This window comes from Canis lupus, chromosome X, assembly GCF_048164855.1.
Source record: "Canis lupus baileyi chromosome X, mCanLup2.hap1, whole genome shotgun sequence".
NCBI lineage: Eukaryota > Metazoa > Chordata > Mammalia > Carnivora > Canidae > Canis > Canis lupus.
In genome coordinates, this window is record NC_132876.1 from 43,582,018 (window position 1) to 43,601,964 (window position 19,947).

The 19,947-nt window shown below is 45.6% G+C and overlaps 1 protein-coding gene across 3 annotated transcripts in view; it reads left to right on the plus strand.

Moving 5' to 3' along the window:
* The first annotated feature begins 12,007 nt into the window (after nt 1-12,007).
* MORC4 (MORC family CW-type zinc finger 4) overlaps nt 12,008-19,947 on the plus strand; it is a 53,154-nt gene continuing 45,214 nt past the window's right edge. For 2 of the 3 annotated variants that reach the window (XM_072817866.1, XM_072817867.1), the window contains exons 1-3: nt 12,008-12,389; nt 12,508-12,580; nt 18,714-18,846. In XM_072817866.1, coding sequence (XP_072673967.1) covers nt 12,288-12,389; nt 12,508-12,580; nt 18,714-18,846 — 308 coding nt within the window. In that variant the 5' untranslated portion in view covers nt 12,008-12,287. The remainder of the gene's footprint in view (nt 12,390-12,507; nt 12,581-18,713; nt 18,847-19,947) is intronic. The other variant, XM_072817865.1, reaches the window with a different exon arrangement.

A 19,947-nucleotide genomic window follows, 5' to 3' on the forward strand; every position in this document is an offset into this window, starting at 1 on the left:
AAAACCAATATTAATCTGATGTGTACCCTTATACACTTCTCTCTATATAGTATGTATACACACACACACACACAGCCAACAGATAGTTCCTCTTCCCTTTATTTTCTTTACAAAACTGAAGTATTACTTTATATACAAAGGAATCAGATCATAGAATTGCCTCGAGTGTTTTAAAAATACAGATTCCTGGGCCCCACCTTAGGCTAATTAGTTTAGTGAGTTCTATAATTGGAATAGTTTGATAAATGCTGCTCTCTATATTATTCTACAACTTGCTTTTATCTCTGAACAATATAACAATACAGTACAACATGGTTATCCTTTTGGGTTAATGCCTGTACATCAAAGTCACTATCTTTCCTTACATCTACTGATGTCCTTTTGTCTACTGATGTAAGGAAAGATAAACAGATTTGATTACAAAAAGAATTCAAATTATTTGTTTTGCAAAAGACAGTGTAGGCAAATTTAAATGATAAAAGACAGATTATGAAAAAAGATCTGCAGTACCTATAGCTAAGGGTTGATACATTCCTGATATACAAAGAGGTCTTACGAATCAAGAATTTTTTAAAAAAAGGGCACTACTGTGGTAGGAAGCAGACTCTGAGATGATGTGAGTAAGCAGGATGTTAATTAAGAAGTAATCTTTGGATCAACAGGTATGGAAGGGAGAGGAAGGAAGCAAGAGTGGGCAGGGGAGAAGTAGAATTGTGATGCAGGCCCAAAGACAGTCTCAGCCCTGCAGTTATCCCTCATCACTTTCATTCAAGGCCATCGTGAGTCAGGCTGTAGTGTGGTTAGCACTCACTTTCAGCTGATACCTATGGACCGTGGCAATCCATCCATGCACTGAGCTCAGGCTTTTTCCTCCAATGTCATCTGATCATAAGGGACGGTGCCATATATCATAGTATGAGCACAGGAAGAGAGAGCCGTGAGATAGTGGTGGATAGCATGGAGGTCTTGCCCCCCCCCCCCCCCCATAGCTACTCCAGTCCTTCGGGCCTACTTGTGCTGGATTTATCACTTCCTTACGAGGCCTGTTAGGCCTGATTGATCCTAGGATGTGGTGGGTTTAACAGAACCCAGCTCATGATAAGCAGTTGTGGCCACATGCTCACTTGGTGTCCCATGACCAGCTTATTCCAATTCTACCAGTACCCAGTAGCCTGCTGGCAGTTGTTTGCCAAAGGCATATAATTATCTAAAGATGTCACAGTGCTGTTCTGAAATTCCAGGGATCTGCATTATGTTTACCCCATGGGATTTGCCATGAACTCCACCTAGCATCTTTCCCCATCATCATTACCTTTAATACTATAGGGTACTCTGGTCATATGGCCCAAGAAGCAGAGTTGCTTGCACTATAGTTAGAGACCTGTTGCAGAGCTCTTCCCACATTGAATTCCACTCAAAGCTGTCAGTCTTCACATTATCTAATATATGAGTCAGAGCAGTATTCCCAAGTGCACTGTCTCTATAACCAGAAGACGCCTACCAGATGTTGTGCTGTCCTTCCTTGTGGTGAGAGGTTCAAGGTGCAATCATTGTCCTTTACTTCGGATAGGATTACTTATTATGCCCATAATCAATGGACATCTAAGAAATTTATTGATATGCCAAGCCCCTCAAACTTTATAGGGTTTATCTCCTATGTTGTGAGTGATTGTCTATCACCAAGGCTGCCAATATGCAAGATACTTTTTGCTCATCCAGGCTGATTAGCATAATTTCTTTTATATAATCAATGTGATGTTTTATAGGTATTCAGATCTCTTTAGACTGTATTAAGACAGAGGGCAAGTGAGTTAACATGGACCTATAACAAAATTACAAATGTAATATCGTTGTTTGTTCCATATGAATTTGAACTTTTTCAGATCCTCTTTTCTGAATAGTATAGAAAAGAAGACATTCACCAAATTAATGGCAATATACCATTTACATGAGGCTGTGTTTACATGCTCTAGCAAATATATCACATTTAGAATGGCAGAAGTTATGATGCTACTTGGTTGAGTTTAGAATAGTCTGTCATCTTCTGAGATCTGTCCATTTTTTCCCAGGGGTTAGATTACTGAGTTAAATATAGATATGACAGAGCCTAACAACCCCATGTGCTTAGACTTTACAAATGATACTAATTTCTGGGGTGCCTAGGTGGCTCAGTTGATTAAGCATCTGCCTTTGGCTTGGGTCATGATCTCAGGATTCTGGGACTGAGCCGCACATCGGGCTCTTTGCTAAGCAAGGAGACTGCTTAAGGATACTCTCTCTCCCCCTCCCTCTGCCTCACTCCCCCTGCTTGTTCATGTATGCTCTCTCTCTGTCTCAAATAAATAAATAAAATGTTAAAAAGAGCAAATGAGGGATCCCTGGGTGGCGCAGCAGTTTAGCGCCTGCCTTTGGCCCAGGGCGCGATCCTGGAGACCCGGGATCGAATCCCACGTCGGGCTTCCAGTGCATGGAGCCTACTTCTCCCTCTGCCTGTGTCTCTGCCTCTCTCTCTCTCTCTGTGACTATCATAAATAAATAAAATAAATAAATAAATAAATAAATAAATAAGTCCAACAGAAAATTAAAAAAAAAAGAGCAAATGATACTAATTTCCATAATTATATATATTCCAAGGGAGTATTATTTTTCCCAATTTTTCATTATGGAAGAATTTTAAACTCACAAAAAATTGGAAGTACTATACAGTTAATACTCATGTAGACATCAACCAGATTCTACATTTTACAGTTTATTATATTTTATTCATCTCCTATTCATCTATTCTTTTCATCCATCTGCCAAGCCATCTAATTTTTTATATGCATTTCAAAGTAAGTTGTGGACATCAGAACACTTTCCTGGAAAAAAAGTTAGCGTGTATCTCAATGTTTGCTTATAGTTCTTATTTTAAGTAGAATTTTCATATAAAGAAATGCAGAAATCCTAAGTGCACCATTTGATGACTTTTGGCAAATGCACATAACCCATGTATCATACCATTTAAGTATCTACCACCCCCAAAACATACATACATTTGGGACCAGCCCCAGCTGGGGGAGCTGGCAAGCTGCTCGGCGAGTTCTGTGCCCATAAGTTAGATGTTCTTCCCTCTGAACCCAGCATACCAGGGGAGTGCATCTCCTTGACTCACAGCTGAAGATTGGCACTGTGGCCAGCTAGCATCAAGAGCACCCCTGGGGGGAGTCAGCTTTGGGTGAGCTAACAGCACACTCCTGCCTCATCTGGGGTGCATCCCCAGCCCCACCAGAGGTGCCCCCATCCCATCCCCCCAGGTGGCTACAGCTTCCCTCTCCTTCCCCCTGAAATGCTTTGGGATGCTTGCCAGGTAGGAGCCAAGAGGCGGCTGACCCACATCCATCAGGTTGGGAAAACAGAAATCACCCAGCACACGTGCTCTCTGCTGACCAAGATGCCAGCCCTAGGGGGGGTCCAGTCCACTCAGGCTCCTGGTAAGACCCCAGGAAGAGAAAGAAGGAGAGAGCCAACAAAGCCCAAAAGGGAGAGTGGCTTTCTGTAGGGAGGCCTTATGCCTGGCATGGGCTGGAGGGAAGCAGTCTTGTCCCACTAGCTGGGGAAAGGGACCAAGCTGCATGAAGCCCGGTGGGGTCCAGGGGAGGCCTGAGGGCAATGGGAGGGAGGCAGGGGTTCATTTCAAACTCTGTTCCTGTCACCTCTCTCACACTGGCAGGTACGTAGGGAGAGTGCTGACTCCTCTCTCTGTGAGCCTTTTATGGAACCATCACTCTGGCTGGCAAGGGAAGTCCTTTGGTAATCATCTCTGGCCCTTAGACCTGAGCCCCTGGCCCTGACCGGGCCTCTGGGATTCTCCCGCAGAGCTCCCTCTGGTCCCTGGTCTCTCCTGTCTGGGCCCTCAGCCAGCCCTGCTGTGGCCCAGCCCCCTCCTTCCCTGGTGAGGGCTCCACAGCTTAATTATGCTCCAGTGCTGCATTTTCCTTCTCCCCTTGCTATAAAACTGCCTGACTAATTCAGCTCTCTAGCCTTGATCTGCCACTTGGGGAGTATCTCTCCCACTCTCTGCCCTTTATTTATTTATTTTCTGAAATCTGTTTGCCTTCCCTGAGTCTTCACAACTGGAACTGGAATCAGAGCTGTAAAACACACCATGCCAGTGACTGTAATGAAATTAAATCTCCGTTCAAAATGCTTGTTCATATTGTATTCCAAAAGTTCTGTTTTGTGTACCGAAGCTTTTACCAGTAGCAGCAAGCCATTGGAGAAATAAGTACTAAATGTAAATCAAGTTAGACCAGCCACAGGTCCCATTCGAAATGATTGGTCAGAAAAGAGAAATCCAAAGAGTAAAGTGGAAAGGGAATCCCTTCTAACTAAGAAACAGGGCTTCATATATTCTCCCCACCAATATGGTTTTGCCTTCCTTTTTATCTTCTGTGTAGTAAGGAAGAAGTAGCCAGAGAATGGGAAGGTTGGGAAAGCAGTTTAAGTTAAACTAGTTTGCAAAGTCTAGGCCAATGAATCTCAAACTTTAATGAAAATCACCTGTAATAGGCTGGGGTGGGCCTGAGAATTTGCATCTCAAACATGTTCCCTGGTGGTATGGCTACTGTTAGTCTGGGGACCACACTTTGAGAACTACTGCTTTAGGGGCTATGCTGAGTAGGCTTGAAGGTCAGAAGTCTCTGGTTCTGAGAGGATTTGTACAGAGGCAGGGAATGTGCCATATGACCTGGAAGAGTTTCTAAGTCAATGCACCAGGCCTTGGGCAGAGCTCAGCACAAGCTATTCCTGGAACACCTACCAGGAAGATGTGGCTGAAGAGCATAAGTTATACCTGGGACATCCTGCCTAAGGCTCTGTCTCTTCTGAAGTCATCTAACTCCTGCTGTCATGCCTTTCTCTTTCCGGGTGGTATAGGAAACTGAGGCACCAATGGACCCCAGAACATTTGGCCTGTTTTGAGCCCTGTGCTAGAGAGCAGAGGTGGCTCTCAAACTGAGCAGGGGTCTGGGTAATCTGGGGCAGGGGATGCTTGGTAAAATCCAGATTGCTGGCCAAGATCCCCAGAGCTTCTGATCAGTAGGTCTGGCAGGGCGGTGGCTGAGAATGTGTGTTTCCAACAAGTTCCCAGGTGACATTAACTACCACCTCTTTGCCAAGGGAATAAAGAGGATTCTATGTTCTTGTGACTGAGGCAGAGATGCCTTGGCCACTGAGAGAGACACAGATGAAGGGGCATCCCAAACAGATTGGAGATTGATTCTACACCAGGTTAAAAATTCTGAGTGACTTGGTTTTTCTTAAGAATTCGAGAGAAAAGTACCACATTATGTACAACATTTCTTTATTCTAAACATATTTGAAACGAATTACTGGATAATATTGTTCAGGTTCAGCTATTTCAACAAAGGGAAGAGGGAAGAGAACTAACATTTATGAGTTATGTTAGGCTTTGCACTAAGCCCTTTATCTATGTCACCTCACTTGCTTCTTGCGACAACCATACAAAAAGACATCGATAAAAAGAAGACATTCCCATTTTTTTCAGATGAGGCAACTGAGCCTCATCTGAAGACCTTGAGTGACCTGCCCAAGGTCACATAGCTAAAAGAGTTGGGCCCAGGTCGCAGCTCTGACTGCATAACCCTTTCAGTGGCTCTGCTCATGAAAGCATAAACAACACATCCTTACTGAAGGAGCAGAAGAAATGAGGGAAGAGTGTTTTCTGGGAAAACACAGTAGAAACAAAAATTTCCCCATGGAGAGTAAATAACGGGGAAGGAGACTGAGGGGATAGGTTGGGGTTAGATCGTGGAGGATCAGGAAAGTTACCAAGGAATTTGTACTTTGCCACAGTCAATGACGAGTCCTTGTAAAAATTTAACAAGGGGTGGGATGTTAAACTGGGTGTAGCTTAAGGGAACGGGAGGTGGTGGTAAGAGTTGAGGGGGTGGGTTGGTGGAATCAGAGAGCCCTGGAGCTGGAAGGGACCCTCAGCACCAATCTGACAGAAGGGAAGACTGAGACCCAGAAAGGGGAGGTGACACACCGAAGGGATGCTGTAGGGCACTGCCCAGCTCCACTTCTACCCTTTAGTGCTGAAGCCCCCATTTCCCCCGCTGGAGGGAGTATTGGTGGTTTTCCGTGCACAGCTGAGCCCCTCGCCAGCGGTGGCCCTTGGCTAAAGAGACCAACCATGCCCAAAGTCACGCACCCACCCCAGGTGACTGGTCAGTGTAGGAGTATGAAGCACCAGCCCCTTTACCACAATTTAGGACAACTCTGAGGGGCCATGCTGGATCCAGAGCTCCTGTGGGGTGGGCTGAGGCATTTGTTATGGCTGCATTGCAGTTCAGCTTCCTCCTCTGTTCAGTCCTGCTTTCTTCATTCCCTGTAGGTGTTGACCATGAGAGGGTTCCCCAAGAGACCTCCTGCCCACAAGGCTCTGTCTCATGTTCTACCTCCCTAGGAATGTGGCCTGTGATGCACATCCGAGGTCATAGGCCAATTCAGTGGAGTCAGGATGGGAACCTGTGCTTTCTGACTCTCGACCCTTTTACCCCATCCTGCAGCCCTCCCACACTGAATCCTCTTGGGCTCCCTCTCTAGCACATCCATCCAGGGACGTGGGACAAGTGACCTAGAGACTGAGTCAAAAGATGCTAGGAAGAGCCCCTCCACCCCTCAGGAGCACCCTGCATGGTAACAAGTACATGTTGTGTCATACAATTCGAGCCACCTGTTCTAGGTGAATCAGCCAGGAGGAAATGCAACGTGCTTTTCTGGTTCTTCCAGGGCTCCTTCATTTGCCTGAACCAATGGCCAGGGGAACTCAGCCTGGACTGGGCAGAAATAGAAAAGATCAAAGTAGATGGCTCAGGGCTTTAGACCCAAGGCACTGGATCAGGGTGAGGCTGGCCTTGAGGTCTAAAGCTCCATCCCAAGAGACAGCCAAGGACAGGCTGGGGGTTGTCAAAGGGCCCCACCACACCCTGCTCAAGCATTTCTCTGCTCTTCATCTTGAAGCAAGACCCGGGGTTTTACAACCACCACCCATGCTCTGCCCACAGACAGGATCTGTTCAATGGAGTGCTCCCTTAAAATGTGCCAGCTGCTGCTGCAGCCCTGTTCGGGGGTGAAGTATGCGGAACCTTGTGCTACAGCCTTTTTACTACCCTGTGGAGCCACGGCGATGGTATTTGTATAGATTCATTTGCTGCTTTTGTTTATTGCTGTGCAGTAGCAGCCAGGCCTGGAGGAGGCCAAATCCTAAATTTCCAGCAGCTCCATTGGCCCCTCAGGATCGTCCCTCTGTCTTGGGGAGCGGAGGAGGGGCTGAGGGGCAGCCTCTGGCCCCAGCTGCCAATCGAGAGGCTACAATCTTGGGAGGACACAAAGGTTTTGTTTAAACACCAAATCCAAGTAGTAAACACACTAGTACTTAGTACAACCCAAAGCAAACAAGAGACACATGGACCGCACACCTTAGAAGAAAGCGGTAAATGGGTAATTTTAGAAGCTCCAAGCCTTGAGTCAAATAAAAGTGAGGGCCACATGGGGCTTTTTAAATGTTTCTGCTGTGCTGAGAGGAAGAAATGGCAGTGGGTCACTCTGGAAGGAAAATTATGAATGCCCGCTCCAAATACATGAGAGTTCTGATTAGAACATCGCCCAAGTGGACACTATCCTTGCCCATGCATTCTTCCCCCAGGGATGCTATCTTCTATTTCCATAACTGCACTTGAGACTCTCTGCTTCTCTGCTGACCTCTGCCACTCAGTATGGCAATTGCACCCACCTGACATGTGATGGCCACATTCAGCCAAGGCTCTCCGTTGTGTCAGAGCTCTACAGTCTGCTACGGTGAGCTAGATCCGCAGCAGACACTCCCACTGTCAGGCCTGACTTGCTGCAGAGTCACCACTGACTTCCTTAGGGATGCTGGTACCCCTCTCACCAACTCATTCCTTGTCTTTGGTAAACGGTGTATCCTGTGGCTTTCTGGTTAGTTTTCTAGTCTTGCTTAGTAGATCCATGCTAGTATGCCCAGCTCTGAATCTTCTGGTCCCTTCTTCCACTATTGCCACAGCACTGATGGCATGTCAACCTCACTGGCATGGATCATCACTTTTTCTGTACTTCTAAGGAGCTACCTCAGTAGTGAGTTTGTATCATTTCTTGGGGTCCTTGCCAGGGTGTATTCCAGAAGACTGTTGATGAACTCACTTTTATCCAACATTATAGTCTAGCTCCCTTGACCAAAGCACTCACAGGATCCAATTCCATGTGAACTCTGCCAGCTCCTGTTCCTCCAGGCTGGCTAGATTTTGCAGCTTCCTGGGGACAGAGTCACTTTTCTCCCTTAGCAGGCCTCGCATGTTCAGGCTCTGCCTTAACCCTTGTTATAGGCCCAGTGGCCAGGAGGGAAAGTGAATGCACACATTGTCTTGTGGAGGAGTCATTCTGCATCATCTCCAAGTGAGAGGGGGAAGAAATGATCAGTAGGGAAGTCAAATCAGGTCTGTAGAGGAATCTGGGGATTCGAGATTTTGGTGGCATCAATCTAGATAACTGCAAGCCATGTGTCAGGGTCCTATTCTTTCCCAGGAAGCATTCTGATTTGGGCATTAGCAAACCTGTCTCGGTTGGGAGTTAAATCATCTTTGGAGCTCAATAACCACGGCATTCTATTCACCTTGGAGCTCCTATCTCCCCCCATATTTCTCAAATACCAGATTGTATGTTCCCTTCTACCAATATACCATTCCATTCACCACCTGGTAAAGATCTTAACAATAATAGGACTGCCACCTTGTGGCAGGGGGCTATCTATGGTGTGGTCTCAAATGCCAACTGGGCAGTGAGTGACCTAGCTCCCAAATCCCATCTGAGCACCGATTTCTTGGATAAGTCTCAGGTTCAAGTGTCATAATTTGGGTTCCCCAGGAAACAGACTCCAAAACAGAATGTGGCATACAGGATACTTACTAAGAGGGGTCTTTTGGAAAAAAGAAAGAAAGAAAAAGAGGTGTCTTTTGGACTAGCATCTGTGAAAGGAAGCTGGTGATGGCATAGGGGAAGTGGAGCTGCATTGCAGGCCCAACAGCAGCCCCAGCCAGCCCCACAAAGATATCTGGATTTAGAATGACCCCTCAGAATTGTCCCAAGTCAGGCTGAGATGGTAAAGTCTTTTTTTTTTTTTTTATGATACTCATACAGAGAGAGAGAGAGGCAGAAACATAGGCAGAGGGAGAAGCAGGCCCCATGCACCGGGAGCCCGATGTGGGATTCGATCCCGGGTCTCCAGGATCGTGCCCTGGGCCAAAGGCAGGCGCTAAACCGCTGCGCCACCCAGGGATCCCGGTAAAGCCTTTTATACTACTTCTTTGATCAGACAATGTGGGTTGCCTCAGAAGACTTTGTGACCTTTGAGTGAGGCAACTTTCTGTACCTGGGCAATCCCTGAAGGGGCTAGTCATCTTGCCAATAGTGCTCTCAGCAGCTCAGCCAAAAAGGCCTTTATTGAAATGGGAGACAGGCTGGTACATCCCAGATTCTACTGCAGGCACCAGCACTTCACCATGAAATTGTCACTGAAAAGTAAAGAATTGAGCATTTATCCTGTCCTATCTATACAAATTATATTTCAGAGTAACCAAACAGCTGTGGTCGATGAGGGGAAGTTCTACATAGAAGGCTCCAGTTCATACATTTAAAAAAATTATGGGATGAGAATGTTTTGCAACTCCAATAAAATTTTTTTTTCAGCCAACAAATATCGATTGATGAGACCATAAAGTAAAAGGCTGATGGAGAATTCTAGGGTGGAATATACAGGCTGCCTCCACCTGAACCCACTGATCAATCTGAATATCATTAAGTGTTGGATCCCATGTACTTCCTGATGCGATGCAGCTGAAGTCTATAGCACCATCTATGAGCATTCCTGCTTTCAAAATACCTTTGTACCAGACTCTAATGAAGGCTTCAGAGCCAACTGATGATTTATAGTTAAGTTACACTTATTCCTCTAACAAGAGGAGCAAGCTAAGTGACAATATGAAGAAGCAAACAGACAAATGAGAATGTAAGGGCATTCAACAGTACAAGTAACTTCATTTCTTCAGCAACTTAAGAGCATGAAGTAAAAGCGTGGAGATTGTTTTAAATTAAAGTAGGTTCAGGGCAAATACCAAGTGCAATGTGTGCATCTTGTTTGGATCTAGGTTTAAACAAAGCAAGTGTAAAAGAAAGGCAAATTTTTGAGATAATTGAGGAAATCGGAATATGAAGTGGTACTAGAGGACATTAAGAGTTGTTATGAATTATGGTTAGGGTGAAAGTGGCATTGTGGTTAAGTTTTTAAGAAAAGGGTCCATGTTTTCAGAGGACACTGACGTATATAGGGTAAAATGATATGATGTTTGAGACTTGCTCTAAATTGCTTACAGAAATTAAAAACAAAAGAAAAAAGAATATATAAACAGGTATGGCAAAGTCTTGATAATTTTTGAATCTGAGTAATAACTATATGGGGATTCGTTATATCATTCTCCGTACTTTTGTGTATTTAAAAAAATATTTTTTTAGGATACCAGGAAAAGGACAAATGCAAAGAACTCAATGGAAGGAAAAATGATGCTCAAAGGATATAAACAGGCACTTATAGAGAAGTAGATTCAAATGACAACAAACATTTCAGCTTCACTGGTAGATGGGGAAATGCAAATTAAAACAATAAGGAGATACTATCTTTTATTCAAAAGATGGGCAAGAAGTCCAAGGAGCAGGACCAGATATCTAGCACTATGAGCATGGCAGAATAGCTGACTTGCTGGGAGGGCAAATTGCTCCCATCTTACAATAGTTATTAAGAGTAAACCATGTACATGCTATTAGACAGCAACATTCTGTATAAATTATAGTACCAGGAATTAATGATCTATACACGAGAATGTCTGAGGCAGCACTTTTTGTGTTGTGAAAAAAAAAAAGTCGTAAACAACTTGAGTTATCCTAGAAGGATGGTCAAATAAATTATGGTTTATCCATACCACGGAATGTTATTTTTTTAATTAAAAATCTTTTTTTCTGGGGCACCTGGGCAGCTCAGTCGGTGAGCCTTTGGCTCAGGTCATGATCCCAGGATCTTGGGATCAGTCCCCATGCTGAGCAGGGTGCCTGCTTCTCTTTCTCTCTCTGTCAAATAAATAAAATCTTCTTTAAAAAGCGTTTTTTTCTATAATCAGTGTATATGTGATAGTACAAAAATTAGAAAATGCAAATAAAAAAATAAACACATTTATAGTTCCAGACCTGGAGATATCTTGGAATACGTCATTTCAAGTGTTTTTCATTGTGTGTGTATATGCATGCATATGTATTACGTATGTGTGAATATGTGTGTATATATATGCTTATTTTCCAATAAAAAAAAAGATATAACGTTACAGACCATGTTGGGTCTTCTGGTTTCTTTAATACCTTCGTGAATATTTTCCACATCAATAAATATTCATCTACAACTATGGCCTTCAAGATCTGCATAGCATTCCATTCCATGGGTCCTCTGTAACTCAACCAATCTTGTATTTGGGGCATGTACGTGCATTCCAAAGTTTTCTTTTATAATCAGCCTCCCTGCGCGCTTGCAATGCTTCCCCCACGCTTGCAAAGCTTTGAAGATGAGTTGCCAGTTGCCTTCCAGAAAGTTCTGGGTGCTCCTGGAGGCACTGGAGCCAGCATAGTCAGAATGCTTTCCCATCATGCGAGCCTGCTATCTTCCCAGATAGCAAAACTGTAGTCTTTCGAACTTGTAAGACTTGTCTTATCCTGCCCGTTAGTCATGCAGCCTAACTGGGACTCCGTTCCAGAAATCCCTACAACCTCTTCCTCCTCTTGCCTCATTCCCCCCCCCCCCCGCGCTTTCCCGCTCAGCGGCCTGGCCTATGGCAAACGCCAAGAATTAATTAGGGGCGGGGATCAAGGAGCGGCTGTCAGGAGGTCGCCATATTTCTGTACGGCCCTGAGGCCGCCCGGGCAGGCAGTCCGCGGGTCGGGAGAGGTGCTGACAGGGCGGGGCCGCCGCTCGGCACTGCCGGCCTCACCCCTCCCGCCCGGGACAGGTGGCTGGAGCGTGCCCCGCCCCCGCCAGCTGCGGGGGGAGCAAGGAGGGCCAGCCAGCCCCGGACGGCTGCCGCCAGCTGCGAGGGAGAGTGAGCGAGGGCCAGTCCGGGACGGCCGGGCGAGGAGTCCGGCGGCAGCAAACGAGTATCGTGGCGGCCAAAAAAATGCTCCTGTACCGAGGGGCCCCCGCAGGCCCTGGCGCGCCGGGCAGCGGGCTGGCCCGGCCGAGCGGCGGCCCACAGGCCTTCGGGATCCGCCTGAGCACGGTAGGTCGGGGGCCCGAGGGGGCGGACGCGCGCGCGGGCCCCGGGGCTGCGGGGGGCGAGCGGGGAGGGCCCGGCGGGCCGAGGCCTCACGCGGGACGGGACCTTCTCTCGCCCCCAGATGAGCCCCCGCTACCTACAGAGCAACTCCAGCAGCCACACGCGACCCTTCAGTGCCATCGCGGAGCTGCTAGGTGAGTGGCGAGGGCGGGCTTGGCCGCGATCGCCCGAGGCAGTGGTGCCAACGTGGTGCCGCAGACGCGAGAGGAAAGCGCGGAGCGGTGCGGGGCGGAGCGGGGCGGGGCGGGGCTGGGGTGGGTGGCGTTGGGACCGTCCTGGCCCCGCAGGCGGAGGAGGGGGCGGCTCTCTGGCCCCGGGGGAACGAGGTCTCGCGGATAAAGCGGAGGAAACAAGGTGTGTCCGGAGAGTTAGGACGCCCGTGCGCTTTTTCTCTCTGGATCGTGATGTTCCGGGCACTTTAGGATAGCTTAGTTAATAATCAAAAGGAGATGCATAAAAATATCGGGCCCCGGGGCAGCTGGGCTCCGCAGGGACTGGCGACCGACGGAGGGCGCCAAGCTAGCAGAGGGGCATTGTGGAGGAGCCGGTAGGGTCCTAGAGAAAAGTCTGGAAGACGGAGTCCTTTAACTTTTGGGACCAGAAATTCTGGGAATGATGAGACATCTTTTAAGAGATGACACGAGTGCATTTGGCTCCCTGCGACTGTGGAGGGCTGGGTCCGTGGTCCACGAGCGCCCCCACACCGCTGGAATGAACACTGAGCACTTAACCTCTCGCTCCACCGGGGTTTGCTTTTAAAGCGTTTTCAGTTGATCCCTTGAAGCCAAGTACACCAGCTTTTGCAGTAGTGTGCTAAATACTGTGTGGAAAGCAAAGAAGAAAGGCATTCCTGGACAAAATGCCTCAAACAGCGCATTTGTAAATGTTTTGGAAATGGAGGGAAGGGAGAGCCGGTATTGGGACAAGGTAGCACAGAATAAAATCTTGAAAGTGGTTTCCAGGCTCGCCAGAGGAGCCCCACCCCTACTGAAGCAATTGCTGTGGCCCCACAGGGCCGAGCTGTTTTGAGCTAGAAGTCAGCAGGCAGCAGGAGGGTTAAGAGAGCTCTTTGGGAAAAAAAAAAAAAAAAGAGCTCTTTGGAAGGATTATTAGTTGGACCATAACAAGAATGCTTACATTATGTATGACTGTTCTTTTGAAGGTGCAAGGGGAAAAAGAAAAACACTGACATTGATGCATTTTGAATCCTAGAGAACAAGAACTGGATCTTTAAGGGTTTGCACCATGCTTGGAGAGAAATTCTGCTCTGTGGAATGAGATCTCAGTGCCTGTAGCTTATAAGAAAGGAAAAAGAGGGAAAAGTAACAATTTACTTAGGGGGGAAATGGGAGACAGAGGTGTGTTCTTCCCGGACAGCTTCACTATGTAAAACTGGGTGTACCTACCCCGAACTGTGTACTGAACTTTACAGGTGATCCAAAGAGTGTGTGTTCTGTATGCAATTTAGAATATGCTAGATTATTTTTGGCCCAAGCATTAAACAAAAAGAACCTAAGCCTGGCCTAAGATGTCTCCTCTGAGAGCATGTGTGTATTAGATACACAGACACGTGTCCCTGTGCACATGCATGTGGAATGCAGTTTTTGACACCAAATCACAGCTATTTGTGGTAACATTAACAATCAGAGAGAAAAAGGAGAGCAAAGTGTTACTGGTAATCCAAAGCTTTCATTTTAGGTTTGTTCTCAATATTTTTCTCCTCCATTCATGCATTAATTTTCTAGTGACTCCTTCATTCAGTGAATATTTATGGAGCATTCGCCATGGGCAAGGCCACTATGGCAGGAAAAAAATGAATACAAGATAGTCTCACTTTTTTAGTAGGGGGAGAAGGTATATAAGGTTTATGCTTTGAGTAACAGTTAAATAGAAAGTGACATATCAGCAAAGATCTACATTTCGAGTGCTGTGGGAATTCAGAGGAAGGAGGGATGACTTCCAGCTTACCAGGAAGAGGAGGGTTAGGAAAGGCTTTGTAGAGGAGCTGACATTTGAGCTGAGATTTGAAGGATTGGGACATGTGGATTTGGGTGTGGGGAGGGGAGGGCATTCCAGGCAAAAGAAGCAACTGCATGAACAAAGGCACAAAGAATACGGAGTCATTGAGTTTCTTTAGAGCGTGGAGTTTACAAATTGTCACAACTGTAGATCCTTAGAGAGTTTCTAAAGGGCTGTCACAAGTACATTTTTAACTGTACCCCTTGAGATATTATTATATGGCATGATTATCATTAATATTATTATTGTCATTATCATCATTATTATTCTCATGCTGCAGATCAAGATACAGAGGGTCAAAGAAGTGAACTGACTTGTCCAAAGTTGCATGTCTAGTAAGTGGCAGGTCAAGAACTCAAGTGCAGGTCTTTTTACTCCAAGTACCAAGTAGGTAATGAGGTCAGAAAGGCGGCCTGGGACCAGGGTGGGACCAGGAGACCCAGGTATTTGGCTTTTTAGCCTGAAGTTTTCTGAACAGGGGAAAGTCCTGATCAGAACTGTGCTTCAGGAAAGTTAATCTTGCAGCAGTGTGTAAAAGATGGATTGGAGGAGAGCCATGGCTTCGAAAGACTGACTAGGAGGTTACGGTGATAATCCAGATGAGATGGAATAAACTGTAAACTAAGAAAGTGACAATGGGACTAGAAAAAGCTAGATGTGAGAGAGTTTAGGGATACATAGGGTAAGAGAGAGTGAGAGATAAAAAATAATTTTTGAATCAAACTTGTGGTCATTTGAATGCTGGCTCTGTGTGTCTATGTGTGTGTGTATATTTGTATATGTATCTGTATATTTATATATATGGAACAGAGGATGAATAGGCTTGTGTTGGAAGGATGGTGACCTTAATTTTAAACAAGAATGCTTTTAGATACATGTAGGATGTCTGTATGGCAGCAGTTTGGCCCTGGCAGCCTTGCAGGAATCCACATAGGGCCCTCCTGGAATAGAAGAGGATGGGAGGCTTGCAAAGGGCTACCTCAGAGAGGCCATCACAGGACAGTTTCTCACTGCCTCCCAGATTCTGATGAGCTATGAGGCTTCATTCAGTTGGAATGCTTTTATTTATTTATTTATTTATTTATTTATTTATTTATTTATTGACCAGAAGTCGGGTGGACCAGGTTAACAGGAGAAGATAGATTCCCTAGGATCATGTTTCTCATGTTCTTGCCTAAGGGGGGCAAGGGGAGGCAGAGATAGGGTCCTCCTGCTCCGGGGAGCATGGGCCAAGTTAGGAGAGAGAGGACTTCTTGGGATCCGGGAGCACATGAGGTTGTATGGGCCAGGTTAGGGGGATAAAGACATCCCAGGCTCTGGTAGTGTAGCTCTTGCCTAAGTAGGGGGCAGTGGCAGGGAGCAGGGGTTCTCTCTTGCTGTCCTGCCTGTTTATAGGCAGTGCCGGCTGGGATAGCATGTGCTACAGGTTGGTAAATTTTTGGAAGGTTCAGCAGCAAGAGATCGGATTGAAACCAGCCACCAGATTGGTGCCTTATTATTATAAGTTCATTTGTTGAGGCCAAGGGAAAAGCTACTTCAGATGGAAGATAAGTGTAAAGCTGGGCTTACTGCCGCCTGCTGCTGTCTTGTCCTAAGCTGCTAGGGCCACCCCTGGCTGCTGCTGGGCCCCTCCACCCTGGACCCCAGCAGCCTCTAACCAAGGAGATAAAATGTCTAGCTTCCCTGGGAAGCTACGTTGTAACCCCTGAAGTGCCTGTGTTAAAATGCTCTGGTATGTTTCCATATTAAAAAAAAAAGCATCTAATAACGTTTGGGCAGAATCTGCAGTAAACAGGAAAGGAAGAAAAGTGATTTTGTGAGAAGTACACGCAGACCCATTGAATGTGTGGTCACATAAACTTGGAATTGGAATTGATAGGTGTTACGTGTTTGATTTGTGAATGTTCATGAAGTGTTAGAAAAACTTTCTCCTGTGTCCAAAGCCTTCAAAATAGAAACGATGCCCTGTCGGTTGACAAGGTAAAGGTATCCTTCTCAATGGCCCTGGCTTTCTGCCAGCAAGAGTGACTGATAAGTCCTAAAACAATTCTGGGTCTGCTTGCCAAGTGGTTTCTTGAAACAGTGTAGGTAGCTTCCCAGTGCTGGATCCTTCTGTCAATTCAAAAAAAAAAAAAAAAAAAAAAAAAACCTGCTGCCTCTCACACAAAGTAAAACACTGTATTTCTGATAAAACCTCTATTGCATGTCAAACCTACAATTCCTGATGAAAGTTGGCCCACTTGTTTTACCACATGACCCAAGGCTTTGGCCCCACCTAGCCCTTAAAGATAGACTATTATCAGACCTCTTACCTCCCTTCTGGGACTATTGGTGATGGTTTACTGCTGTCATGACTTTTTTGGGGTGACAGTTTGTGAGGGGTTTAGCAGTGAACACAGGCAGCATCTTTATGGCCCTTGAAATCACTCTGTGTCTTGTTTTATTTGGTGAACGTTATGCACATCTAGGTGGTGGTAACTGAACTTAATTATAAAAATTGATATTCTGAATATGAGTAATATTTCTCTTGCTTGTAAGGGATGTTCCCAGTGGAGAAATGGCACAATTTCAACAGTGGTAGTGGGACAAGTATACAGCCAGGAGCCCACCTGGCTCTCTCAGCCCAGCCATGTGGCGATGCCAGGGAAAAGGGAAGGCGGGTGGGGGAAGCCTAGGTGGCTCAGCAGTTTAGCGCCTGCCTTCAGCCCAAGCATGATCCTGGGATCCCGGGATCAAGTCCCATGTCGGGCTCCCTGCATGGAGCCTGCTTCTCCCTCTGCCTGTGTCTCTGCCTCACTCTGTGTGTCTCTCATGAATGAATAAATAAAATCTTTTTTTTAAAAAAAAAAAAGGGAAAGGGGGTGAAAGGGAAGGTCTCAGTCTTGGTGAAAGAGCTAGTAGGGACAGGAGTGCTTGGGGAACCCATTTGATAGATCATATAAACTGCCCTCCCACTCAGGCCAGTGAGTCTTTTTTTTTAAATTTTATTTATTTATTTGAGATAGAGTGAGAGTGAGAGAGCAGGAGCAGGGGAGCAGAGGGAGAGGGAGAAGCAGCGGCCTCACTGAGCAGGGAGCCCTATGCGGGGCTCAACCCCAGAACCCTGGGATCATGACCTGAGCCAAAGGCAGATGCTCAACCCACTGAGCCACTCAGGTGCCTCGGGGCCAGCGAGTCCTAATGAAACTTTTATAGTCCATGTGTCAATGAGTGACAGTTGAACTGTAGTTTCTGGCATAAAAGATGTGGCTTCTAGACATTGGCACCCCTTAGGGTTGTAGACTTTGCACATATGTTAGAATGTGGTTATATTGGTGCCTTTGGAATCGTAAATGATGAGCCCATTTTGAAGACCTAACTCAGGAGGAATCTAAAGCTTGACCTACAATTTTTTTTCTGCTTTAATTCTGTGTTCTCTATTTGATGAGAGTGGGACAGCTTCACCTTTAATACTTTTACAAAGTACTGAAGCAGAATCCCTCCTTCTCTCTAAGCATTCTTGTTAGCATTCACTGGAATCTGGGCGGGCATTAAATGTTTCCATTTGAACTTCTACCTCTTTCAGGGCCTCTTAGGCCATAAACAGGGACAGTGATAATATCTGTGTTCTTTAACAGAGGAGGTGATGTAAAAAAGTAGAAAACAAAATGTTCACAGATGCACTGTAACATGTATAGTATGCATCAATTTGTACTGAAATTGCAAATTCAGCTGTTCCCCATAGCCACCCTTTAACTGTATGTGCTCCTGAGCAGTGAAGCACCTGAAAGGTAAGAAAGAGGAATAAGATAAAAATGGAGCAGGGCTCCCTGGGTGGCACAGAGGTTTAGCGCCTGCCTTTGGCCCAGGGCGCGATCCTGGAGACCCGGGATCGAATCCCACGTCGGGCTCCCGGTGCATGGAGCCTGCTTCTGCCTATCATAAATAAATTAAAAAAAAAAAAAAGATAAAAATGGAGCAAAATGCTTTGTGTACAGGAGTTATTTTTCCTACAGATCCCGAAATGTGAAGGGCGAAAGGCACATTGCAGTTCAGTCATTATATGAAATCTAGAAAGCAGCTTCACAATCCCACCTGTCATCATATCTATTGTTCCCATAACCTAGTAAGTGCACACCCTGCCCACCTTTGGGGACATCCACCTAGGGGGAATAAAGGCGAGTTTCTTTGTCTTGGGGCACTGAACTAGAGATTTTACTGAAATACTAGAAAAAGGGATCTAATATTACAGATTTCTACCTTTTGCAGATAATGCTGTAGATCCAGATGTATCTGCCAGGACAGTCTTTATAGATGTTGAAGAGATCAAGAATAAATCTTGTTTGACCTTTACTGATGATGGATGTGGGATGACACCTCATAAACTACACCGAATGCTCAGGTAAAAATGCCTTCATTCTTTCTTGTTTCGAGTTCATGAACTCTATTTAAGGCTTCATAATTTTCTTTAATATTTCGCTTTCCCTTTATTCACTCAGCAAATAATTTATTGAGCATGTATTATGTGCCAGGGCACTGGTTATGAAGTAGACACTATTCTTGCCCTCATAGAACTTACAGTTTAGCTGGCAATTCAGACAATGAGGCAGTAATCATAATTTAAAAATGACAAGTATGCTAGAAAAGGATAGGATGCAATGGGGTAGGCCAGGAGGAGAACCATATCTGATCCAGGAAGTCAACAGAGCCTCTTAGATGAGGTGATATTTAAACTGAGATCTGGGGGCACCTGGCTCAGTGGTTGAGCATCTGCTTTTAGCTCTCATGATCCTGGGGTTCTGGGATTGAGTCCCACATCAGGCTCCCCACAGGAAGCCTGCTTCTCCCTCTGCCTGTGTCTTTGCCTCTCTCTCTGTATGTATCTCTCATAAATAAATAAGCAAAATCTTTATAAATAAATAAAGCAATCTGAGAGTGAGTAGTAGAATTTAACAGGGTAAAGGATCAGGGAGCAAGGAATAAGAGTTCAGGCAGAGAATAGCAAGCTTAAGGACCTGAAGGCCTTGACTGGTCTGAGACCTCCTCCAAATGATATTAGCCTTAACTCATTCTTAGATCAGAAGTATTGCAGTTGGGATGATCTTTGGATTAAATGCATGAATGTGCTTGGGTATAACCAAGCCCCAGGAAAGATGAATAGAAGACATTCATACACATCATCTTGGAAAGTGTTGCAGTAGAATTGCAAAATTAGGGCGTTCTCTCTTCTACCTGCTGAAGTTGGTGGCTGAGATTTCTGTCACCACTCTCAGTTCATTTAATCACTTGAAAATGTTTGTAGTTGAGAATATAAGTTTCTACTTGATTATCTTCGTTTATTACTCAGTAAAAGACAAGTGTTTCCTCAACTCCTTCCTTCTATCCTCCCTTTTTAAGCATGGGTCGTAGTTCTCTTGGAAGGCATTCTAATTCTGTAACCCCGTTTATAGGGTAATCCCTTTGATCCAGCAAAGCAAAGAAATGAAATTTGGGCATTAACCAA